Source organism: Ovis aries, chromosome 4, assembly GCF_016772045.2.
Source record: "Ovis aries strain OAR_USU_Benz2616 breed Rambouillet chromosome 4, ARS-UI_Ramb_v3.0, whole genome shotgun sequence".
Taxonomy (NCBI): Eukaryota; Metazoa; Chordata; class Mammalia; order Artiodactyla; family Bovidae; genus Ovis; species Ovis aries.
In genome coordinates this window covers 79966917-79994573 of record NC_056057.1, presented here as the reverse complement: position 1 = coordinate 79994573, position 27657 = coordinate 79966917, and the positions used below count along the sequence as shown (strand labels likewise).

General features: G+C 40.3%; 1 protein-coding gene across 1 annotated transcript; it reads right to left on the bottom strand.

Moving 5' to 3' along the window:
- Positions 1-15916: 15916 nt before the first annotated feature.
- LOC105606666 (TIMELESS-interacting protein-like) lies at positions 15917-16818 on the bottom strand. The gene is given in 1 exon segment (XM_042248319.1): positions 15917-16818. A coding segment is annotated over 1 exon segment (870 nt). The 5' UTR covers positions 16787-16818.
- Between the last annotated feature and the right edge of the window lie 10839 nt (positions 16819-27657).

The following is a 27657-nucleotide window of genomic DNA, read 5'->3' as shown; positions in this document are numbered from 1 at the left end:
GCAAATCACATATCTGATAAAGGATTCACGTTCAGAATATTTAGAGAACTCCTAAACTCAGCAACAAAAAAATCAAACAAGCCAATTCAAATTTAAGCAAAGGGCTTGAATACACTCTTCTTCAAATAAGATATAGATATGGTTGATAAGTAAATATCAGTAAAAAGATGCCCAACTTCACTAATAATTAGGGAAATGGAAATAAAAACTATAATGAGATATCCCCTCACAGCCATTAGGATGGCTATTGTCAAAAAACAAACAAACAGAAATAACAATAACAAGGAAGTAGAGAAATTAGAACCTTTGCACACTGTTGGTGGGAATGTAAAATAATCCAGCTGCTATGGACAGCTGCTATGGACCACAGTATTGCGGTCCCTCAAAAAATTAAGAATTAGCATATGATACAGCAATTTCACTTCTGTGTATATATCCAAAGAATTGAAACCAGAGTCTCTAAGAGGTATTTTCATAAAGGTGTCATAGCAGCGTTATTCACAATAGTGAAAACACAGAAGCAATTCAAATGTCCATTGAAGGATGAATGGATAAACAAATGGTGATATATATCTATAATATTAGTTAGCTTTAAAAAATAAGGAAATTCTCCAACATAGACAAACCTGAGGACATTATGCTAAGTAGAATAAGCCAGTCACAAAAGAACAAATATTAAAAGATTCCACTTACATGAGATACTTAGAGTAGGTCAAATCATGGAGACAGAAAGTGCCAAAGAATGGTGGTTGCCAAATATTGCTGAAGGGGTATGAAAGGGGGCAGGAGGTTATTGCTTAATAACCATAGAGTTTCAGATTTATAAGATGAAAAGAGTTGCGTAGAAGGGTAGTGGTGATGGTTGCATAATATTAATGTATTTAAAACCATGAACACTTAAAAATCATTAAGATAGTGCACTTTATTTTCTCTGTATTTTATCACAATTTTATTTGCTTGCACTCCCAAATCACTGCAGATGGTGACTGCAGCCATGAAATTAAAAGATGTTTCCTCCTTGGAAGAAAAGCTATGACAAACATAGACAGCATATTATAAAACAGAGACATTACTTTGCCAACAAAGGTCCGTCTAGTCAAACTATGATTTTTCCAGTAGTCATGTATGGATGTGAGAGTTGGACCATAAAGAAGGCTGAACACTGAAGAACTGATGCTTTTGAACTGTGGTGTTAGAGAAGACTCTTGAGAATTCCCTGGACTGCAAGGAGATCAAACCAATCAATCCTAAAGGAAATCAGTCCTGAAGATTCATTCGAAGAACTGAGGCTGAAGCTCCAATATTTTGGCCACCTGATGTGAAGAGCTGACACATTGGAAAAGACCCTGATGCTGGGAAAGATTGAGGGCAGGAGGAGAAGGGGACGACAGAGGATGAGATGGTTGGATGGCATCACTGACTCAATGGACATGAGTTTGAGCAAGCTCCAGGAGTTGGTGAAGGACAGGGAAGCCTGGCATGCTGCAGTCTATGGGGTCACAAAGAGTCAGGCATGACTGAGCAACTGAACAACAATTTTACCACAATTTAAAAGAAAAAAAAAATGAAAGGAAAATGAAAGCTCCAGTGGCTTCTTTTTACGTTCAAACTAATCTCCCAAATTTATAGCAAGGCTTTTCCTAATCTTGACCCAAATTATCCTTTCCTGGTTCATGTTCCACCACATCTGCCCACACACCAAAACCTCAATCAACAAACCTGCTGAGGATGTTGTAGTTCTCATAGACTATGCTTGTGCATCCGCCAATGGTCGAGGGCCTAGCTGCACATGCATGCATCTTTGCACACGCAATTTTTCCACCTGGGTTTCTTACCTTTGAGTTATCACTCTAACATTTACTGGTGGTTAAATTTGCTTTGATTCTTGGTAGTTACCAGATATCTGTCTGCAGATTCTTTCAAATATCTGCCACCACTTTCCAGAAAAACTCACTTCAGAACTCTTTGACTATACTTTTACTTTAAGAGAGAGAAAATAAGTGAATTCACTATTTGTAGAAGTTCTGAGTTGGCAATCCTGGAAGCTGTGGTCCTTATACTTTTTTCTTCACTGAAGATGGAAGACCTCCCCCAAGGAGGGCTACCATCTCACCACAGTGTGTCCAAACCTTGGCTTAGAACACAATCGAGCTAGCAGCTCCTTTATTCAGACAGTGTGGTTAAATGTTTTTTAAAAAATGAAACAAAACAAAAATGGTAATCATATGTCTTAATCACTGAATGTGAATCTTGAATTGATTTTCATAAATGCCTTAATTTGAAGCATTAGCACAGAGTGATAAAGGACACAATCTTTTGATGCAGAGATGTAGGTTCAAGCCCAACTCTTCAATTTACTAACTGAGAGATCTTGGCAATTTGCTCAACCCCACTTTACTTCTACTTCCTGAGAAATGGGGATGATTATAGTACTATCATATGGCTCTGCAGGAATTTTAAATTTTCTAATATATGTAAAATAAAATATTTGAACAAATAGAAAACTACTCCTCATGCATTGAATACTCAAGAAATATTTCCCTCTTTTGTATTTATAATGACTAACTCACATACTGTTCAATCCACCTGGTAAAAGTATATATAATTCAATAGTTTTTAGTAAACTTATGTGAGCATCACAATAAATATTTCTAGTAGAATAATGATTACCTTGCAGAAATGCTGGTGATCAGTGGCTGCTCTGAATTATAAGTAGAGAGAAGGAAACAAAATGAGGCAGGGAATTAAGAACAGGAAATAGAAAGAATTAACAAAACTGAGGGGTATGCTACTGCTTCATATGCAGTTGACAAAACAGGAAATCATGATATAAAGATATTATGTAATTACTGACTTTATTCCTCACATTGTACATTTCACACCTGTGATTCATTTATTTTGCAGTTGGACATCTACCTTTTAATCTCCCCCACCTATTTCTTTCCTTGCCCTACTCACCCCACCTTGGGCAATGGCCAGTTTGTTCTCTGTATCAATGATTCTGTTATTGTTTTGTTATTTTCATTTTCTTCAGATAAGTATCCAGGAGTGGAATTGCTGGATCATACAATATTTCTATTTTTAATTTTTTGAGGAATCCTAAGGTTTTCTATAATTTAACAATTATATATCTTTGTAAGGTGACATAACTAAAATTATGATCATTTTGAAATGCATAGAAATATCAAATTGCTATGCTATATAACAGGAATTAATATAATATTATCGGTCAGTTTTACTTCAAAAACAAGCAGAAAACAAATTCACAGAAAAAGAGATCAGATTGTAGATACCAGAGGTAGGGTGAAAGAAGTGAAAGTGTTACTCACTGAATCATGTCTGACTCTTTGTGACCCCATTGTAGCCCGCCAGGCTCCTCTGTCCATAAGATTCTCCAGGCAAGAATACTGCAATGGGTTGCCATTCTCTTCTCCAAGAGATCTTTCCAACCCAGTGATGGAACCCTGGTCTCCCACATTACAGGCAGATTCTTTATCCTCCGAGCCACTCAGGAGGTAGGGGAGGGAAAATTGGATGAAGGCCGTCAAAAGGTACAAACTTTCGGTTACAAGATAAATAAGCACTAGGGATGAAATGTACAAGATGATAAATACAATTAACACCTTTGCACATTACATGTGAATATTGTTAAAAGAGTAAATCTGAAGAGTTATCATCACAAGGGAAAATTTGTTATTTCTTTAATTTTGTATCTATATGAGATGAAAGGGATTCAATAAACTTAAGTGTAGTCATCATTTCATAATGTATGTAAGTCAAGCCTTATAATGTACACCTTGTACTTAACCCTGCTTTATGTCAATCATATCTCAAGAAAATTAGAAGACAAAATAAAAAAGAAAATCTCATTTGAGATCCTGAATTACCCAAATTAGCCAGTGGTGCTGATCCAAATCACTTCTCAGCTTTCCCCCTCAATCTGAACCCGAGTAACCTAGAATTAACTGAGAATTAAAAGCAGCAATATATATGGGACTTCCCTGGTGATCCAGTGGTTATCAGTCTATGCTTCCAATGCAGGGGCCCAGGAACTAGATTGTAAATGCTACAACTAAGAGTTCACATGTCACAACTAAAGATATCATGTGCCAGGATTAAGACCTAGTATAGCCAAATAAATAAATAAAATTGTTTTAAGTATATCTCTTATAAAAAAACAAAGCAGGGATATACAAAATTTTTTGTATTTTCCATGGTGGGGAAATATGAACCTTTCAGAACTACTACTCCCAAAAGTGACAGGAATTTCTAGCTCTGGGGAAAAAAAAATTAAAAACCCAAACTAACAAACAACATTAATAGTATTACCATTTGACAAATCCTTTTCTCAACTGGGTGCCCCTTTCTCCAATCAAAGGAAGACTCTTTTTTTACTTCACCTCCTAGAATTTTCCTTCTGCTTACTCTCTTTTATTCTAATCATTTTCCTTCTCATTTCTGTTCTTCATATTAAATGCTTTTCTCATGTCATTTAGGATATGAAACAGCCCTATTTCAGCAGATGAAATTCATGGCCCCTAATACCCTTATATTCACCCTTTTCCCACATCTAAAGACTTAGGATCATGGATTTTAGAGGACAAACTCAGAAGAAAGGGAAAGCATTCGGGGGTCCAGAAAAAACTCTTGTCTTCAGCGTGTCATTCTGATGCAGAGCCAAGATCCAGAGCTTTCTTATTCCCAAAGCTGAGATTGGGGAGATGCTATCTGGAGACTAGCTGGGCCAGTTCTGACCCCCTGACTTCAAAATGAGGCAGTGTGTCTTTATTGAGGTTATTTTTCAATGCCTCCTGTTCTCTTAATTTTTTCCCTTGTTTGAAGACACCCAGCTGCATCTGGAGTGGCAGGGAGGGCTGTTCACTAATTTGCTCCTAGTCTATCTCATCTTGAGTTCACCATTTAGCACTGAAATTACTGTGGTCTGGCTAACGCTGGGAATCCTACCACCAGAACTTTGCCTGTCAGCGAAAGAGGAGACAGTTCAACATGAAAACCATAGACACTTTTATCTCTTGAGGGAAGTCAAGACCATCTCTCTCCTCTAATTCATTTCTCTTCACCCTCAAGGCAGGGAGTTGATGATCTGGTTTGGTCAAGTTCAAAGACCTGACATCAAGCCACGTTTCTAGCGGTGGAGCTAACAGTGGTTTCCAAGCAAATGTTGGGTATGGGCTTTCTTCTTCAGATAGAAAAGCTCAGTTTCTCTGAGGGCTGCCCCTGCTGCACCCAAGACCCTCCCCAGGACCAGAGACATAAGAGGGCTCCACCCAGAGGTTGCTTGGTGATACCTCATCTGAAGTGTGGCAAGAGGAGAAAGGAAATATTCACACGCTTCCCTGTTTCTTGTATCTCAGACCAATGACTGGAGAGAATCATAAGGAATGTCAGGCAGGATGCCATCAGAGGAACAAGAGCCTTGCCTGGTAAACCTGTCATAATTTATCAGTCAATCTGGAACATTTTGAGAGCAAAGTGGGCCATTATTGACAATTAATTGGGAAAAGCAAGTATAAATGGGACCATCCCAGGTGAACCAGGTATCTGAGCATTGTAACTATAGACATTTCAAGAGGGGAGGGCTTTTGTACAGGGAAGGATGGCTTTACCTCCGCCAGAGTCAATGGGGGATCAAAGCTCAGACATAGGGCTCCTGGAGCCAGACCCAAAGCTGCAGTGAATCTTAGAAATTGCTGGGCCAGCAGCTACCAGTAATCTCAGCTGCCAAAGCAGGTGGCTGTCGAGATCTTCCTCTGGCCATGCAACTATTGCATCTCCTCCAGAATGATGGCTTCTTCTGGCTTGCCTTCCAGATTTTACACGAGAGACAGTCACTGGCAGACTAAGCCGGCCTTGCAAAGGGACCACGGAAGAGCCAGACAGAGATGCCAGGCTGATGTCAAGTGAGCCAGTACTGATGATGAAATGTTAAATCTCTGAAGGGATTTACATGGGGAAGAGCCAAACAGTCCATCTGGAGAGATGCAAGAGGGATAAAAAAACTTTAAGCCATTGTAGGTTGGCTTTGAGGTTCTGAGGGAAAGCAAAACCAAACAGGAAGAAAAGAAGGAGAGATTAGGGCAGCTAACCCTCCAGGAAGACTTGAGGGAGGTAGAAATGGGAAGAAGAATTTAAACTTCCAACATTTTCATCAAATTTTTAAAAAAGAGTTTTAGGACACTATACGCGTGTTGAAGTAATTCAGTCTTTTACTATGTCTTCTAGGACATCAGCAAAGGTTTACATTACTCTTCAAGAGTTTTTGAATCAGTGTTTTTTGAATGTGATGCAAAACCCAGTCATCCCCCAGCTCACGTGGGTTTCAGCACGGGAGGGTGACTCGTGGTTCAGGCAAGTAGAGCTCTACACTATGGTTTGGGGTCAGATTGTTCCAGCTGAAAAGCAAAGTTTCTCCTTGTGCTACTTGCTGGTCATTTTGCCTCAGGGTCACAGGGATGGACGCTTTTGGTATGGGGCAGGATTAGAGCAATACTTGGCGCACACACCTGCACTAAACATGACCCTTAGTTTAACAACACTATTGTGCCAACTGGGAAGGAAAACCCCACATGAGAGTGAAAAAGAGCTTGATAAGCAAATGAAAAGCTGAAGAATTTAGAAAGATACAGGAGAGGAAAAGAAGGTGACGTTTCTTCCTAGCACTTAAACTGCTGTCTCCATGTACTGATTTGTTTGTTTGTCTTACTAACCAGAGTATAATCTCTGCTTTTCTCATTTTCATACCTCAGTTGCCTAACAAGGTGTGGAGACTGGCCAGGATACGTCTGATAGCTATTTGTTAAATAATTATTCAAGGTGCAAAGACCACTAATTTCTTCCCAATATCAATCCCCACATTCCAGTATAGACTCACCTGAAAGGAAGATGATATTTCCCAGCTTTTTCTTCCTAATTTTTGTTTATAGGTATGGCCACTCACTAAGTCCCATTTGGAATGTGAATTAACCTGTTTAGCTTTGCAGTGCTACACCAGTCAGCTCCCCAACAACCTCCCAAATGATATGTTGGTTAACATACGTTTATGGGAAAGAGATCCTATGGGAAGGGTCTGACTCAGTTTAATCTCCTGGCTCCAAGAAAAGTGAGCACTCACCTGAGCTTCAGTGGCATCTTATGACATGCCTGCCAGGAAGGAGAGGGATTCCTGGAGTGAGGGATCACAGTCACACCTGCAGGAGAGCATCGGTAAGTCCTTCTATTCTGTATGGACAGAGAACAATCTATATCCCAACTTCCTTCTTGAAAAGGAAAACCAGGGACTACAACAAATAGAAAATTGGATTACAAATATTTCAGAATGCCTCTATATTTACTTAAGTCCCCCCCCCCCGCATTAAAAAAGATAAGCCTACCTTCAGAGGCAGGGATGAAAAGGAGTGCCTGAGGACTTCTCCACTCCAGAGCCAATCCTGGGGAGGGAGAGTTATGACCCGCATCCACAGGATAGAGTAGAAACGACTGCCATCGAGTCAAGAGATGTGGGTGAGGGCATGGGGTCTGCTCTGAAGCAGAAGGAACAGCACGTGGGTGGTCTGGGCCTGACAGTAGAAAGGCCTGTATCTGACTCCCCTGTGAGGCTGTTCCCATCTAGCGAGCTGTGGGAGCAATACTAGCAGAATCAGAATTATCAGACATGTAAATATTGCCTCCTCTATTTTAAATTTCTTTGATACAAGTTGATTTTGGTTTCTTAACTGGTTTCCTACCATGCAGCTCCAAAACAGCTTCCTGAAGATTGCATGTGTAGGCTGATATGTTTCTCCTAGCTCCCAGTTAACTCTTCTAGCATTACCATACAATTCGATTCCATAAAAAATGTATCACATTAGGACTGAACATATAATTTAATTTTATGGTATGCAAGAGTTGAACTAAGTGAATGCCAATTACTCCAACACCACACTAGAGATAACCATGGAACAATGCCTGGGTCTTCATTAACTAAATTTAGAGGCCTGCTACTGGTCTCAAATGTTTTTGTCATTGGCTACTTGACAATATACTTTTTTGAACTGCTTCTGGAAATAATACCAACTAGTTGTTTTCAAAAGTGCCCCTAACACTGGATAAATTACCATGAATATATTTTTAAAGTAATTGTGGAGCTACCAAGACTATAAGGGAAATCCCCAAAGGTTTCTATTAATCCCCAGTCCCCAAAGAGAAAAAGTAGTCAATGGAGAAACAAAGTAGCAAGTAATAAATGACTACAAAAATAAAGACTTCCCTGAGCCAAATACTGATATGAAGAACATAGAATTTAGGAAATTAAAATTTGCGTGCCTCAAATAGATTAAGGTATAGGATTCTACAAGGTTGTGCTAAGTCACTTCAGTCATGTCTGACTCTTTGCAACCCTATGGATGGTAATGCCCCCAGGCTCCCCTGTCCCTGGGGATTCTCCAGGCAAGACTATTGGAGCAGTTTGCCATGCCCTCCTCCAGGGGATCTTCCTGACCCAGGGATCAAACCTCGTGTCTCTTACATCCCCTGCATTGGCAGGCAGGTTCTTTATCCCTAGTGCCACCTGGGAATATTCCACAAGGTCAGGGAGCTAAATCTGAGTCTTCTGCTTAAGCTAGGGCAATGTAAATAGATGAAAAAGAATTCAATGCCAATTAAAAGAGAGAGTGGTCGATATTAATAATATGTGAAAGTGACATCTGTCATTTCATGTAGAACTCTTGGTGCTTAACTCCCCCAAGCTCTTTTCTATTGCTGTAGTAAATTCTGATGTATCATGTTAAGTTGGAAAAATCACAGAGTTAAACTCGTGTATGTGTTTTGTTTATTTGTTTTTCAGTAGTATGTGTTCTAAACCACTGCATGGAAGACAACTTCCCTAAAGAGCTTTTTGGACCTTCAGACTTTGTACAAGAAATTAACTCTTTTAGTCTAAGTCACTGAGAGTGTGGTATAAATCACTTGGAGTTATTTGTTACGCAGCATTACATAGCCCATTCTGACCAATGCCTGCAGTCAGAATAGTTGCCCACAAAGAAACATGTCTTATTTCCCCTGTTGCAAATGGGAAAAATAATAATGATTATCATTAATAATTTGCAATCTTAAGGCTTATCATTAATAATTTGCAATCTTAAGTCTGCTCTCCTGAAGATCTAGAGTTCAAACACACACTGCCTGCATTTAGAAAGATCCAAGGCCAAAAACTTCAATTAAAATGTTAACAGGTTACTAATATAAAATAATACTTTTCCTGAAGAAACTTATCACCATTGCGTCTACAGCTCATGTTCAACCAGATGCTAGCTTACAGTAATGTATTTCCTTACCTTTAAGGAACTAGTCCTCACAAGAAAAGTCAGCAGCTAAGAACAAAGATAAGAGCCCCTTAAGGACTATTAATAGAAAAATGATAAAATACAGAATATAGAGTCAGTATGGATAAATATTTCAAAACAAATACAGACTGTAAAACATTAGTAAGAAACATAAAATGAACAAAATGGTCAGGCATATCTGTTTAACATCTTTTAGAAACAGAGACAGTTATTTCATTAAAGAAAAATACCATAAATGGATTAAACAAATGAAATGATGGTAAACTGGAAGGTGGAACTGAATAAATTTACCTGGTATGTGGCAGAGAGATGGAAAATATAAAAAAAGAAGAGTAAGACATAGAAGATAGCAAGTTAAGAATTATTCTTTGTAGAATCTTACCCAACTAAGAGAAAGAAAACTAAAGAGACTGACTTCCAGGGAAATAGCAAGCTGGTACTATAGATGATATTCTGTTGCTTAAGTTCACTTGTTTATTTGATTAAGTAAATCATTAAAAAATAAATACCTCATTATAATTTGGAAAATTTTCCAAGTCCCATTTCCACAGTTCAGTTCAGTTCAGTCGCTCAGTCGTGTCCGACTCTTTGCGACCCCATGAATTGCAGCACGCCAGGCCTCCCTGTCCATCACCAACTCCCAGAGTTCTCTCAGACTCACGTCCATCGAGTCAGTGATGCTATCCAGCCATCTCATCCTCAATCATCCCCTTCTCCTCCTGCCCCCAATCCCTCCCAGCATCAGAGTCTTTTCCAATGAGTCAACTCTTCGCATGAGGTGGCCAAAGTACTGGAGTTTCAGCTTTAGCATCATTCCTTCCAAAGAAATCCCAGGGCTGATCTCCTTCAGAATGGACTGGTTGTATCTCCTTGCAGTCCAAGGGACTCTCAAGAGTCTTCTCCAACACCACAGTTCAAAAGCATCAATTCTTCGGCGCTCAGCCTTCTTCAGAGTCCAACTCTCACATCCATACATGACCACAGGAAAAACCATAGCCTTGACTAGACGGACCTTTGCTGGCAAAGTAATGTCTCTGCTTTTTAATATGCTATCTAGGTTGGTCATAACTTTTCTTCCAAGGAGTAAGCATCTTTTAATTTCATGGCTGCAGTCACCATCTGCAGTGATTTTGGAACCCAAAAAAATAAAGTCTGACACTGTTTCTACTGTTTCCCCATCTATTTCCCATGAAGTGATGGGATCGGATGCCATGATCTTCGTTTTCTGAATGTTGAGCTTTAAGCCAACTTTTTCGCTCTCCTCTTTCACTTTCATCAAGAGGCTTTTTAGCTCCTCTTCACTTTCTGCCATAAGGGTGGTGTCATCTGCATATCTGAGGTTATTGATATTTCTTCCGGCAATCTTGATTCCAGCTTGTGTTTCTTCCAGTCCAGCGTTTCTCATGATGTACTCTGCATATAAGTTAAATAAGCACAGTCAGCAAGGATTTATTTATTTATTTCAGCCTTCTACCTCTACAGTTTCATTTCCCATTACTCTAACATTCATCATTTTCTAAACACCTTGGCTTTCTTTTATTTTCTCAAATGCTCCAAATATTTCCCCACCTCAATATTTTTTCTGCTGTTTCTTCTGCCCAGAAATCTTAGTGATACAAATTTGAGAAAAATGTGTCCCTGGAAAGTATAAAATGGCTCCTAAGAACAAGGTCACACTCAGGCAGTGAGCACACCGACCTTCAATGCTTAACCATCATGTGCCTTCCAATTTAATGAGTTTGAGGGCCATACAAGTCCTGGGTATCTGCACAGGTACAAATTGGAGTCAAGTATAAGGTAGAGTCGCATACCATGTTTTCTAGGAGATTCTTGGAAACCTGAGAACAAGAGGGTTTAATATAGAAAACCAAATCCCAATAGGTAAATAGAGTTCAACATATTATCTCTTTGGATGTTTATTTCCTGTTTAGCTGCAAAGTTCAAGAGGCAAGTGCTATAGAGGAACAACCTTCTGCAAATGCACTGAGGGCTGTGCTGCACAAAAACCCCAGCTATGGCTGGGTCAGAGGCTTCCAAGAGAAGCATTGTACTAATTAGGATGGAAAAGTTAAACAAAACAAGATTTGTGTATAGTGTTAACTGCGTGACCATGAACAGGTGAGAATGGGAAGTTTATAAAAGGAACTGAATGTGTACTGAGTGCCAACGCATCCTAAGTGATTTACATGTCGCTTACTGGCTGTTGGTTGGAGGCTGCCTTCAGCTCCCACAGGCTATCTGCAAATCCTACCACACGGTGCTTGCTGCATCCAGCCAGAAATGCAAGTCTCTAGACTTTCATTTACCCTCCCTCTTACTCAATATGTAAAGGAGCAACTGCTTCGCTTTGTACCAGGTATCTGACGTATAGTCCTTGCTCTCAAGAATTTACATAAGAGATTGCACACAGAAACACATACAAGTTAGACACTAAATCTATAAGGAAAGTGTTCTGGAATTAGTGACAATGGTTGACAGCTTTGTGAATATACTAAAAGCCACTGAAGTGAATACCTTAAAAGGATGAATTTTATGTTATGTGAATTGTATTGAACAAGAGTCAAAAACACCTAAACTATTTATGAAGTGTACATGCAAAATATAAACAATTCAGACATGCAAGGATTTAGAAAATGTACCATTCATGCACCCATTCTTAAAAAGCTACTGAAGAATAAGCACTGGGAAAATAGATTTAACTAAAAAGAGAACATGAAATCCAGGAAATACAGTAATCAGGTCCCAAGAATAAGAGCTGTGCAGCAGGCTCTGAGGCAGAAACACAAGTACAAATGCTGCCAAAAATATTCCCCCAAAGGATGACTTGAATACACTAGAGACACTCGGCCATAAATCTCAAGCAGTGGTGCGCATGGCATCTCTAAAGCCTGGCCCTTCCCTCACAAAAGCAGCATCACTGAAAAGGACTGACATTGTTTAGAAACCTTCATAAAGTTAAACTGGGAAATAAAACACAGTAATTTGGCCTTCTGCCTATAACCTTGGGTCACTTGGGGATTCCAGTAAAAAAAAATCCAAAACTTTACTCAATCATTATGTGGTAGTTTGGTAAATAAGCTGGTTTTATAATTCTCCTTTTACCTTTAGAAAATGAGGCATATTTGACTTTCAAAGGGACAATGAGAGAGATGCTTCCTACCATTTACAGTAAAGAGATGGTTGTTTAAATGTTAAGCTCCTAAAGTAATAAACAGAGTTAGAGTCACATTTGAAACATTTACATAGTTATTTGGGTTGAAGAAGGAGGAGGAGATAGCAAATAAGTGAACTGAATGCATGTATTTTAGGAGAAAATAGAAAAGAAATATGGTCAGGTGATAGACAAAACCAGCATTTTATGAAGAAAACTTCTGTTATATGGAGGCAACCATAAAAATCAAGAAACAAACAAACAAACAAAAAAATCAAGAAACAGAATTGGTTATACGATTGAGAATGTGAATGTCCTGAATGTCACTGAACTGTGCATGTAAAAATAGTTAAGATGGTGACTATTACGTTTTGGACATTTTGCCACAATCAAAAATGTTTTTAAACAAAGAGAGAACAGGTTGCAATTGGTTGGCTCCAGGTTAGAAAGCAGTGGAATTTGAGACTACCACATTGTATTAAAAGTCTCTCTGTACTATTTCAGTTTGTTAGCCATGAGCAGGAGAATAACATGATGAAACTAACATCTGAGAAAGATTCAACTGAGGGAGGGAAGAGGGATGCATGAGAATGTGAAAAATCTGGAGACAGGGAGACCCACTAAACAGATCTGTTTACAGGAAATCAGGGCACGTGGTTGAAAAGTACCTGACCGTGGGTATGCAGGTGGCTGTGGCAGAAGAAAGATGTAAGGGACGAGTTTGGGGACTGATTAAGTAACACAAATGCTTACCACAGGATGTAGAAGGGTTTTGCTCCCTGCTAAAATCAAGGTACAGTGAGTTCAAGAAGACACACTTGAGGCCTACTCCTCTTTTCCAAAAGCAGCTCTCCAGTCATTTTACCCGAGAAATGTCCTCCAAAATGTTTCTCCATGGACTCAGCAGAGTGGGGCACATAGAATCATCAGATGATAACAGGCAGGGTCAGGTGTTTGTTGAACATGCCTTATGATTAGACAGAAAGAGAATAAACAAATGAAGACGTGGTAACTGAGCTCACTTGCCCTGCCCAAAGGGTAGTCCTCCTTCACTAACCAGCACTATATTCAGTTTCGGAACACAGCACAGCAGCACCAGCTTCCAGGATAAATTGTCTTCTTAGGCGCTTGGAGCAGAACAAACACCTGAATGCTCCTGCCTGGCAAGAGGCTCCCATTCTCCCAAATCCTGACTCACCCTGGATCACTTCCAAATGTGGAGTCAGAGGCAATTAAAGGATATTCCAGTGGAGCAGTGGCACCAGACTGACATATTTCTGGGGAGCCTAAGCCAGGCTTTCCAACCGTCCTCCATCGTGCTCCAGAGAGCTCTCTTGTGGTTCCCAGCCCGACTGCTTCCAAGCAGTACTAGGCAAGGCCCCTGGAACTTTTCTCAGCTATTCTCTACAGCTGTGAAGACAGCTCGTTGGGTGAAATCCAGCCTGCTGAATCACTCATTTCCTGCTCTTGATCTCAGAAATTTCTGTTTGATGTTCCTCTCTCAAAAAATCCATAATTTTTAGAGGAAAAAAAATATATATATATATAGTTTTATGAGCTTGAATACTAAGCCAGTTAATTTTGAAGGAGTCTTACCAGATGATCATCTTCCTACAAAAAGTTCTGGGTGCTGAGTAAAATTCTAGGACAGTTCTCTTGGGACGTGAGGATGTTGGATATGGTAGGCAGGATTCCTGACCATGTTTATACCCTAAAGTTGAAAACATCACTCAGCTGGTTCAGCAGCAAATCAGGAGAAGCTACCATTCCTAAAATCATCAGATCAATTACTAGCGCAACCCAAGAATCAGCTGTATGGGTGTCTCCAAGTCCTCCATCCTATGAAAGCACCCTTCTCTTCGACATTGAAATAAAGACTAAAAAGGAGTTTCACCACCAACCCACGTGTAGCTATATTTCCCAGGAATCCCAGGGACTTTCCATTTCTCATAGTGGCTCCCTCTCCTAATATCTTCCTTCTGTTCAATTATCTGTTTCATTTAGATTCTCAACTCTTGCATCTGCTTCCTCAGTCTACTCTGCATCATACCAAATGTGGAAATGTGTATATTTTTCCATAATTTTTCCACACAAGGTATTACCCACAATAAGATGGTAGTTTTAACAAAGTTTCAGAAAGAGTTAGAATTAAGAGAGAACTCACATAGTCATATAGCAGATGGCTGGAGACTGCCTGTTAGTGTATATGAGATGCTCCTGTTCCTGGAAGTTTCCTGGCTGTTTCCCCCACAGGAAGCAGCTCTGTGGCTGAATCTCACCTTTGACCTCTTTCCACACAACTGGCCCCCATCTTTCCTTATTCCTGATTCATCCATAAGCCCTCACTCTGCCTTCCTTTTAAGTTGCCATGAAAATTTTGAGTTCTCCTTATTTTATTAGGCATGCAAGTGCTTGTGTGTGCTCAGTCACTCAGTCGTGTCCGACTCTTTGCAACCCCATGGACTGTGTAGCCCACCAGGCTTCTCTGTCCATGAGATTTCCCAGGCAAAAATACTAAGTTGGTTTCCATTTCCTTCTCCAGGGGATCTACCCTTCTCTTGCATCTCCTTCCTCGGCAGGCAGATTCTTCACCACTGAGCCACCTGGGAAGCCCATTTTTTACTGGACAAGCCAATTTAATTTTGTCTCACTCTTCCTCTTCCAGATCAAGGTTTGGGGTCTATTTCCCTGAGAAAATCAGCAATCATCAATCACACTGCCAGCTACACTTTGTTTCTCAGCTCCCATCCACAATATTAGTTTGGTTTTTTGGGTTTTTTTTTTGCTTTTTTTGTTTTTTTTTTTTTAGTTCGTGACATTTTTATTTTAAAAAAACATTATTATTTATTATACATATTTACATCTTAAAACACCACCCAATTTAGTAAAAATAGGGCATTCAATGGGATCATAAGCAGCAAAAGCTACTTATTAACTACCAACCATTTTTACAAGGTCATACTTATATACAAATAAACACTAAGGAGAAAAATAGACAACGGAAGTTAATAAGAAACAATTATAAATAAGGCCTCTGCAGTGGCTCAGCACTAAAGAATCCAAAGGCAGTACAGGAGACACTGGAGACTGAGGCTTGATCCCAGGGTTGAGATCCCCTAGAGGAGGAAATGGCAAACCCATTCCAGTGATTCCTGCCTGGAAAACCCTATGGACAGAAGAGCCTGGTGGGCTACAATCCATGGGGGTCACAGTCAGACACAACTGAGCAATTGAGCACATAATTAAAATAATGCCAGATTTTAAACAGGAGTCTAATAAAAGTTTCACTATATAAAAAGATTTTCACTCAAAGCAAACAAAATGCACTGCACCATCATCTCAGATTTAGAAGACAGCAAGTTAATAGACGCTCTCAGTTGAGGCCTATCCAACTTGAGGAACATTTAAGTAACTACCATACATTTTAAAAGGATTGGTCCAGTTCCATTTTCTCAACTTTTAATTGCTCCTCTTCTTTTACAGTACTGGCAGCACCAGCATTATGTGGACTGTCTAGGTCTTTGTTAAATCCATTTGATTCTTCCTGCTTTTGCTCCTCACCTGTTCTACCCTCCTCAGATGTCTGTGTGCTGGATGTGTTCACGGACAAGTCATTTCCTAGGGACTGACTGTTACTCAGTAGCTTTGCTTGTCTTCTTTCCAAGGTTAGTTGTTTATTTCTCTCAATTCTTTGTTATTGTTCTTCTGTTAGGCTTCTACTGGACTCAGAAGCAAACTCTACACTTCCGTATGAGTTTGTCAGAAAGGGATCTAATTCGGTAGCAGTTACATCGTGGCCATTATTTTCCTCTACTTCATCATTATTGCTTACAAAATCTTCATGTACAATAGGGAGATCAAGTCGAATTTGTTTTAAACAGGTCTGAACTTCCTTTTTATTTCCCAGATATTCAACTCTGTCAATAAAATCTTCAAACTGCGGTTTAGGGAATAGCCTATGTGCCCAGTGCTCCATGTGTCTGATTAGTGTCTTCAAGTCCTCAGCCTCATGACCTTTACCTTTGAATTTTGCCTTCTCAAACACACGCCTTAATGCTGGGAGCCCTCTCTCTGAAATTAATCTCTCAGCATTCAGCTTGGGTATATTCCTTTTAACTGTTCTCTTCGGAGGTATGGGAACAGGCGCTCCTCTCCCTGACTCTTCTTGAGGTTCAGCGCCTTCACCATCTTCCCTCTCTGGAGAGGCTGGAGGTGGGAACGGGGGGAAAGTTTCATCTTCTGTCTGCTCATAATCTGGTAGGTCAACCAAGCCATTCTCCTGTGGTTCTAGCATCTTTTCCTCTCGCTCGGGCCGCTGCCGCCACCAGCGCAGAGTTCTGCGCGGCGGAAAAACCCACATAAATATTAGTTTTTAAATCAGTTTAAAAAAAAAAAAAGGTTACCTACATACTGTATCTATTAACATTAGAAATCAGAAACAGAATACAGAAGGACTCAGTTGCCAAACTTATCATTCTCATATTTGTCCTAAAAAATCCACCCACTTGACTTGAAAAAAAATTATTTCTAATCTCAACAACAATGTTTAGGCTGAGTTTCTGGCTCCCTATGGAGGGTGATGACGGGAGGTAAGGGGCCATTGTCTGTGTACAAGAGTACACACACAAAAGAACAGCTCCCAGTGAAAACCAGTCCATCCTGCTCTTTTGCAGAAGCATGGAGAGCCTGAAAGGGCCCCTCCCCTCCCAATATGTATGAGAGAAAGACAGGACAGTGCAATAAAGCATGTGACGTATTAAAATATCCCCAACACACACACGATCTGAGAAAGGAATGATCCCATCTTTCTCAGGAGCTCAGTAACGTGAAAGCATTACTAAAAATGTATATCAAAAAGCTGTCAGTTTTTATCTTGGAGTCTTCCCTAAAAGAATACTGTAATTGCAAAATGCTGATCCATGCACCAGTGCTAATTTGTGGCAAATTTCTAACTGGTTTGAGACAAAATGCAAAAAATAGATAGTATTGTGTTTTGAAACTCATGTGTGTAAAGTTTTCAACTCCTGTGGTAAAGGTTGCTCTGTGATATAAGGCCCTCTCTCCAGTTTATGTGCTTTGTGTTATGATGTCCTATTTTAAAGGAGATGATGATAATCTTAACAGTTTTGTGGGGTTTTCAAAAATTGTTGCATGGCACTAGAGAAAACTATGTTCTCAATTAAAAAAAAAATTATTCACAAATGTCTGGGAACCAGTCCTCTAGAACCATATTTGAGGAATTAAGAAACTAAACCAAACAAAAACATTAACTTCTCAATCCCCTAAAACTTGTTTTAAAAAATCACTCAGAGTATTCCTAAAGTCAGGGACCAGGATTGCTAAGGAAGAGGCTGCAGGTGGTGTTGACCTCTCCTGTGAGATGGAGGGTCTGGGAAGAGGACACCAGAGCCACCTGGAGACACCTGGGCTTAAGATCACTTCTGGACTGTGCCTCATCCACTCTGCCTCTCACCCTGCACTGCCATGTTGTCATCTCTGCTTCCAGACTTCCCTTCAGCCCCTTTAGAACAATAGAAGAGTCTATGTGAAATTTTAGATGCCTAGAGAAAAGAGGATACAGCAGTTCCTGGTGAATTTAAGGTTCTTGCTTTTTCAAGAAAGATCTCAGACAAAGTGTTAGGTTAGAAAGTGGATTTATTTAGAGAGAAACACAGAGTCAGCCACAACTGAGCACGTATGCACTCATGTGACGCTCCACAGACAGAGTGCGGACCACCTCAGAAGGCAAAGGAGAGCTTTGCAATATGGGGTGGTTAGTTTTTATGGGCTGGGTATTTTCATGGAATAATGAGTGGGAGGATTATTCCAAGTACTGGGGAAAGGGCAGGGATTTCCAGGAATTGGGCCACCACCCAGTTTTTGACCTTTTATGGTTGGCCTCAAAACTGTGCTGGTGGGTGCTGGTGGGCCTGTCACTTAGCTGCTAACATATCACAACAAGTATTTACGGATGCTCAAGGTCCACTGAAAGTCTACTCGTCCACCATCCTGGACCTAGCTGGTTCTAGTCAGTTTATGTCGTGTGCTCTGGCTATGCCATTCTTTTAAAGATAGTGCCCTGCCCCCTTCCCTCCTGTTTCACCATCAGTTCAGTTCAGTTCAGTCGCTCAGTCGTGTCCAACTCTTTGCGACCCCATGAATCGCAGCACACCAGGCCTCCCTGTCCATCACCAGCTCCCGGGGTTCACTCAGACTCAAGTCCATCGAGTCAGTGATGCCATCCAGCCATCTCATCCTCTGTCATCCCCTTCTCCTCCTGCCCCCAATCCCTCCCAGCATCAGAATCTTTTCCAATGAGTCAACTCTTTGCATGAGGTGGCCAAAGTACTGGAGTTTCAGCTTTAGCATCATTCCTTCCAAAGAAATCCCAGGGCTGATCTCCTTCAGAATGGACTGGTTGTATCTCCTTGCAGTCCAAGGGACTCTCAAGAGTCTTCTCCAACACCACAGTTCAAAAGCATCAATTCTTCGGCGCTCAGCCTTCTTCACAGTCCAACTCATCCATACATGACCACAGGAAAAACCATAGCCTTGACTAGACCAACCTTAGTCGGCAAAGTAATGTCTCTGCTTTTGAATATGCTATCAAGGTTGGTCATAACTTTTCTTCCAAGGGGTAAGCGTCTTTTAATTTCATGGCTGCGGTCACCATCCGCAGTGATTTTGGAGCCCCCAAAAATAAAGTCTGACACTGTTTCCACCGTTTCCCCATCTCTTTCCCATGAAGTGATGGGACCGGATGCCATGATCTTTGTTTTCTGCATAGGAACCTGGAATGTCAGGTCCATGAATCAAGGCAAATTGGAAGTGGTCAAACAAGAGATGGCAAGAGTGAATGTCGACATTCTAGGAATCAGCAAACTAAAATGGACTGGAATGGGTGAATTTAACTCAGATGACCATTATATCTACTACTGCAGGCAGGAATCCCTCAGAAGAAATGGAGTAGCCATCATGATCAACAAAAGAGTCTGAAATGCAGTACTTGGATGCAGTCTCAAAAATGACAGAATGATCTCTATTCGTTTCCAAGGCAAACCATTCAATATCACAGTAATCCAAGTCTATGCCCCAACCAGTAACACTGAAGAAGTTTCACCATCAGAAGGTTTTAAATACTTGTTTGAAAAGATGGTGTTAACTGCAGAATCAGAGAGCCCTGCAGACTGACTGTTCTCCCAGTGGGTCAGAGTGGTCTCACACTCACAGTCCAATTTTGCTGCCAGGGCACTTTGGTGAAATATTGGATTATGAATTGACTTCTCAGACAAACTAGTTTTCTAACAAATTTTTCTCATTCATTGAATTTATCTGACCTTTGAGGAAACCTCAAAATTTTATTATATATAAATCTAAAATGTGGATGGAATTAAAAGTTAGGCAATTAAAATTAAAAGTTGCAGGCAAGTGCTTTCTAAGTTTCTGCTCCTGCACCCACCAAGAAGAACACAGGTCATTCAGAATTTAGGTCTTGGAGCTGACATAACCTGGGGCTCTTTCAATACAAATTAGAAACTGTGGCATTTGGAGGTTACATAATAAACCAGGGTGTCCAGCTCACCAGATGAGAACTCTTTGTCTCCAAGGCTCCTTCAAGCAAAGCACACCATTTTCCTTATTTGCCAAGCTTGTATTTCTCCAAGAGATAGACTTAAGGACATATTTCTTTTATCTTTCTTTTTGTTTTTGTGACAAAGTATAAAGGGCACGTGTTTATGTTCTGAAATTTCTCGGTTTTTAATTTTACCTTATATATGCAGAAAATACAAGTAGTAAACAATAGTACCCATATCTGGTGTCTAATTTTGGATTTTTTATGTTTCCTTCTTTATGCATGTTTATATTTTTCCTGCCCCTTTCCCTGCCAGTAAGCAAACTGTGGTGCATTCACATTGAATGAGCTCACCCCATGATGAATTAATTAAATGTCTGAGTACATCACCAATGTAGACTCTGTTCTGAAAGTTAGAATGAAGACAGAAGACAGGAATTAAAGGGAAGAGAGCATTTTTTAAAAATATTATTTTATATTGGACCATATTTCGTTGACAGTAGTGTGGTAGTTTCAGGTATACAGCAAAGTAATTCAGTTATACACATATATATATATATATATATACTTTTTTCAGATTATTTTCCCTTTTAGGTGATTACAGAATATTGACTACAGTTTCCTATGCTAGACAGTATGTCCTTATTGATGATCTATTTTGTATATAGTAGTGTGTATATATTAATTCCAAACTCCTAGTTTATCCCTTTCCCCCACTACTTTCTCCTTTGGTAACCGTAAGTTCGTTTTCTGTGTCTGTGGATCTGAATGAAGACACAAGACAGTATCCAAAGAAAGGAGAGCATTTTCAAAATGCAAGTGCAAGAATCTTCCATTCTTTCTTAATTTGGGAGAGGGGAAGCTCAAAGGCCTGTATCTGCAAGATCAGTTCCCAAGATTTCTATACTTTAGACATATCCCTAGCACCTGAGGTTTCCATACTTAGAACTAAAGCATGGATTCTAGAAGTAGTGTCTCGAAGCAATACAAGATGAGTACACAGCGAAATGTCTGAAAGGGGTCAACAACCTAAGATAGCATCATGAAGAACCAGATACAGTGATCCTGGAGCTGGAGGAGGAGGAATTCTGGAGTGGTGCTGGACATGAGGTCCCTCCAGGCACAGCTGGCCTGCTTGCTAGGTTATTGAAGAGGCAGAGGCAGACTGAAGAAGTCATTCAGTGTGGCCAAATGCCAAGAGGAAGAAGAAGGGAGAATGGAAGGATGTCTGATTAAAAGGAGAAGTGAAGGAGGTTGTCCTTAGGCAGCAGAGAGGACATCAGTCTGTGTGGGATTTAGGCAGGCAAGGGAATGGATGTGATCACACACAGACTTGAAAATGGAAGGACAGTGAATGATGAAATCCTTCCCATTACTTTCCTGTCATTTCCTTAATAGAGTTGGAGACCACAGCATCTTTGTGGAGTGTTGGTGAGAGTTGGGGAGGAAGGGAGAGAAACTTTCTGTCACAGGGTGCTGTCAAGGACAGGAGACAGACATTCTAAACAGAACTATGGGTTCAACTGCCACTGCAGACCACCAAGGTACCAGGACACTCACTTGCACAGGTGAGTTGAGCTTCATTAAAGCTCAAGTACAGGAAGAGGGTTGGTGTATGTTGGGCTTAATGCAAAGTTGGGGATTTTCAGGGCCTAGTTTCTGGAGACATGAGAGTCTGGAGAGAGAGTACAGGGTGCTGACAAATAGAAACTGAGGAAATATGAAGCAGAAAGTTTGCATGGTTGAAGCTTGGTTGCATTAGGAGCGAGTGTGAGATGGAAGGAGATGTAGGTGAGGATGCAGGTGGAAGCTGGTTTGAGGTAGAGGGCATCTAGGACTGCCCACTGTTGCAGTGGATGAGGGAGCTATTAGAACAGAGCTTGGTAAGAATTAGTTCAAGGACATTGAAATCCCACAGATAGCAGAAGAAATTGAGTCAGAGAGGAAAACAATGAGCCAGGTACCTACATCTTCAAAGAAAGTGATGCAGTAACAAGGAGGAAAAAAAATAATTGAAGTCAACTATGAGCCTGGAGAAGGCAATGGCACCCCACTCCAGTACCCTTGCCTGGAAAATCCCATGGACGGAGGAGCCTGGTAGGCTACAGTCCATGGGGTCGCAAAGAGTCGGACAGGACAAAGTGACTTCACTTTCACTTTCTGTGAGCTTCGAAGGAAGGAGTTTTTTTCATAAAAATGTAGGAGGGATGCAATTATGATGAAAACAGATTGTTGAAGTGGAAGGACTATGAAATACTTGAGAGAGAAAGGAGGCTGGGACTAATAAAAGCCTTAAGTAAAACATAGCCTATTGAACACAGGTTTTAAATAATCCCAGCCCTCTCACTGCTACCTGATGCATTCATGCAGTTACTTTCAACAGTGGAAAATAGGGCTTAAATTAGTGGGTCTAGAATTCCTGAAAACAACAGTGTAGCCTCTTGAGAGCAAATGAGTTGGTGTGGCAAGTGCTTCTTCCCATGGGCATGCTGGCTCCCAGGATAATACAAGTCCCAAGTTAAGGCAAGTCAGGTTGGTCTTTCTACTCAGCATCCATCCATCCATTCATTCCACATATGTACTGAATGCCTTTTTTGCATCAGGCATTGTGCTAGATGCTGGGAGGAAAGCCAGTAAACAAATTAAAGATGGCCCTGCCCTCATGGTACATCCAGTCTAGTGGAAGGAAACAAAGGATCACCCTCAAAATGCACAACTACAACTCTGATAAGGACAACAAAAGAGAAATACAGGTGTGGTGAGAGTGTGATATGGGACCTGATTTAACTTGGGGAGTCAGGATATTCTTCTGGGGACATGGCGCTTCAGCTGAGATCTGAGAAATATGTGGCATTCACTACAACAAGCAGAGGGAAAGGGTTCAGCATGGGCAATGGCCCTGAGGCAGGAGGTGGCCTGTGCATCAAATTAATCAAAAGGGCAACAGCTTGAAATCCCCCAAAGATGGAGACCACGGTGCTTGCAAGGTCAACTGTCTGGAGACCAGCAGCATTCATTGTTGTTTGGTCACTAAGTCATGTCCAACTCTGCAACCCCATGGACTGTATGTAGCCTGCCAGTTTCCTCTGCCCATGGGATTTCCCAGGCATGAGTACTGGAGTGGGTAACCCAACCCAGGGGTTGTACCCTTGTCTTTTGCATTGCTCAACTGGTAAAGAATCCACTTGTAATGCAGGAGACCCCAGTTCGATTCCTGGGTCAGGAAGATCCGTTAGAGAAGGGATAGGCTATCCACTCCAGTATTCTTGGGCTTCCCTTGTGGCTCAGTTAGTAAAGAATCTGCCTGCAATGTGGGAGACCTGGGTCCAATCCCAGGGTTGGGAAGATCCCCTGGAGAAGAGAAAGGCTATCTACTCCAGTATTCTGGCCTGGAAAATTCCATGGACGATATAGTCCATGGAGTCACAAAGAGTCAGACACAGCTGAGCGACTTTGACTTTTCATTTCTCTTGCATTGCAGGCTGATTCTTAACCACTGAGCAACCTGGGAAGACTGCAGTACCCGTAGGGCAGATCAAAACTTTGGGATATTTTTCTGAGCAATGAGGAGTGAGTGAGAGAGGACAATTACATTTGTTTTGAGAAGATCATTTCAACTCTTTAGGGGTGAGGGAGTAGGGGAGGTAAAATAAAACACAGTCCCAGTAAAGACTAACTGACAGAAAATTAGCCCATGACGTATAGCAAGCACTCAACAAGTGTTAGCCAGTAGAACCATTTAGATTTCAAAAGAAAGGTAATCCCAGAATTGGTGGGGAAAACTTTGGGCCACTTAGGTTAGAATCCATTATCCTTATTTGCATAACGTATCTATTCTTCCATTGGTTTCTAGAGTTAGTTTATGGAAACCTCTTTCATTAAAGCATGAGGGTTTTTCAATATTACATAACAACCTAAATGGCAAAAGAATTTGAAAGAGAAAAGATACGTGCGTCTGTATCACTGAATCACTTTGCTGTATACCTGAGACTAACACTATAGTGAGACTAACTATAGTCGTTAATCAACTATACACCAATACAAAAGAAAAAGCTTTAAAAAAATGTTGTGTGTGTGTTTTTTTTAAATAATGAAACTGGAACAAAGGAAGATGAGATACAAAAAAGTTTATCCACCATGTGTGTATTCTGTCAAATTTTTTTTTTTTTAACTTAAAATACTTTTACCAGACCAGGGTCAGGATCATAAGTAGATCTGTGTCCCCATGGCTGCCTCCCTCAGATCCCTGAGCCCCTGCCTGTGTTGCAGGATTCCACAGCCTTCTTAACCACCACCCCCCTCTGTTTCTCCCCATGAGGCCTTCTTTAATGCTGATGAGTTTCATTTCAATTACTGTCCCTTTCATCTCAAACACCAGTGAGGCAGAAGCAATGTAGAAAGTCAAATTGTTTCTTTGAAAACTAAAATTTATTGTGTCCTAGTGTCACTTTTATTAATTGTTTAAAGCTAATGGTATCCAGACCTGCAAAATTTCTTATAAACATTTAACTTTTTTTTTTCATCAAAGGGAAATCTCTCTTACACTCTATATACGGTGATGTGCCTTCTGTTGTAGACAAGTTACACATAGCCGATTTATTTACACCAGGGAAGCTAGGAATTTGACCCTGGACTAACATCATGAAGAAAAAAAATATGTTCCAATCAGGAGAAAGCTGAACCAGCCAGGCAGGTAACTTGGAGAATTTTTACACAGGCTCAGGCTGTGATGGCCATTACAGACTCCTAGGAAGAGAGGGACACTCTTTCTTAGGTTCTGAGCCAAGACCACTGGAGAGAAGCACAGAAAATTATCCTCTATCTCCTAATTTATCTCCCTCAGCTTTCTCCCCTGATAACCGTACGTTTGTTTTCTACATCTGCGGCTGTTTCTGTATGTACCATTTTTTAGATTCTACATATAAGTGATTAGGGAGAAGGAAGTGGCAACTTACTCCAGTAATCTTGCCTACAGAATCCCATGGATAGAGGAGCCTGGTGGGCTGCTGTCCATAGGATCACATGGAGTCAGACAGGACTGAAGTGACTTAGCATGCATGCATGCATAAGTGATTAAGTATGCTGTAGAACAGAAACTAACACACACTGTAAACCAACTATACTCCATTAAAAAATAAAATATCGGGATTCCTTGGAGGCCCAGTGGTGAAGACTTTGGGCTTCCACTTCAGGGGTACATGTTCAAAGCCTGATCAGGGAACTAAGATCCAGCATGCTGTGCAGTGTGACCAAAAGAAGGAAAGAAAAGGAAAGAAAAGAAAATTATCCTCTAGATAATATAAGTAGGAGAAACGTAAAATGCCTTTTGCTTCATTTTTGTCCTACATTATTTGAAGGAAAAAAATCAGGGGGGAGATACCACAGGAATCCTAATTTCAATGTTAAAAATATTTTAACAAAATATGATCCACTAGGAAATGGGAAGTGATTCTGGCAACATGATTTCTCCTCTGGGTAGAAAGAGTCCTTACAATCATTGCCCCCAAGAGGGTTTTGTACTTTGAGGCTTGAGGACAGATTAAGAACAAATATTAGAAATTAGGATGGATGCCAAAATTCAACTTTAAGGAGGAGCAGGCGGAGATTCATCAGGCACTCAATTTGTAAACATGCCTGCAAGCATCCTAATAGAAATGCTTCATTTTCCTTTTTTGTTTGTTTTCATTACTTGATGGAGTTCTGTCCATTCAGCTCTGCTCTCAAAATTGGATTATGAATGTAATTCTTAGCAATGCTGCTTTAATTTATCTGCACAAAGTTCATAAAAAACCATTTCATTACGCGAGCTGGAGTCATAGTCACATGTGAGGTGTCGCACTTGGTAAGCAGCATGATTTATATCCTGGTGAGCACGCTGCCACAGTCAGGCATTTCAATGCTATGCCGATTATTCAGATGTATTCAGAATATCACCCTTTCTGCCAATGGATACTAGGCTTTCTCCAAGAGCTCTATGTACATGTCAAGATATTCTTTTCCTCAGAGAGATGCCAAAACCAGATTTATTCTCTTTCCCCCAAGGTTAAAACAACGAATGAGATGTCCTTTGCTTTTTCTCCACTTCTTACTCCCAGAAAATAATTCATCTACATCCACACAGTGACAGCTCTTGGCATGAACAAAGGTGTCCCAAGAATAGCCAGTAGGCATCGTATAGTTGTTCATGATTGTATCATTGTGTATTTAGCATATTTGTAGGCTTTGGGGTTTAAACAAAAAATAAGACAAAAGAAAATGAAACAAAATGTATAAATATTCAGTAATTTTTATCATACTTTACTGTATACTGGCAAAATGTCAATGGGGTCCAGCAGGTGAAGAAATCCAATACCAGAGATTTCTAAGAAAAGTAAGTCAAAAATTTGATTTTCTAGTTAAGTTTCCCTATTTTCTTCTTGGATTCTTGAAGTAGCTTGTATATAAAATCTATCATCAATCATATAAGCGATCAGTGTTTTGTTTGTTTATTAGCTTGGGAGATGTATTATGACTTTTCTCTTTTTTGCTACCTAGACAGCAGATACTCCTCATGCTAACATTTATTTCCATACATCTCCAGGTGTGAAAGGGCTACAAGTAGGTAGGAGCAGGAAAGCTAGAATTAACAATGTAGAGACTTTTCCAGAGCAAATGTTTCCAAAATTTTTATTATGTTTGCTCTTTTGCTCTATTTCTTCATTTTATGTTTTTCTTAAGAAAACTTTTCTGAGATCAATGATGATTCCACTCTGTTACAAATATCTCATATATGTAACTCTCAGGGTGAATTGCCCCATTCAGTTTACAATATTTTTAGGTGTAGCAGACTTTATTCCCATTTCACAGGGAGAGGAAGAAAAGATAGAGGTAATAATATCCTAAATACATCTATTAGGCAGAAACAACCTGGAATATAGCCCAGTCTTGCCTCAAATCCTCTGCTCTCCCCCTTAGAGTTGGGCTTCTGCTGTGACTCAGTCTGATGGGGAATAAGGAATAAGGAGAGATAGATCAGGACCTCAGGGAGGGTTATTTTAAAAAATAAAACACAGGAAAAGCATTAATGAAAGTCAGTAAGAAATCTGGGATCCGCCAGCTGTGCAATATACTGTAAAAATGAACATGAATTTGGCCACTCTAATGTGGGAAAAGCATTTGACAAATTTAATTAGTGAGTTTAGTAAAGTGACAAATACAAATTAATTTTAAAATAAATTAAAATTAATTTTATTTGTATATACTAAGCCATGAAATTAAAAGATGCTTACTCCTTGGAAGAAAAGTTATGACCAACCTAGATGGCGTATTCAAAAGCAGAGACATTACTTTGCCAACTAAGGACCGTCTAGTCAAGGCTATGGTTTTTCCAGTAGTCATGTATGGATGTGAGAGTTGGACTCTGAAGAAGGGTGAGCACCAAAGAATTGATGCTTTTGAACTGTGGTGTTGGAGAAGACTCTTGAGAGTCCCTTGGACTGCAAGGAGATCCAACCAGTCCACTCTGAAGGAGATCAGCCCTGGGATTTCTTTGGAAGGAATGATGCTAAAGCTGAAACTCCAGTACTTTGGCCACCTCATGCGAAGAGTTGACT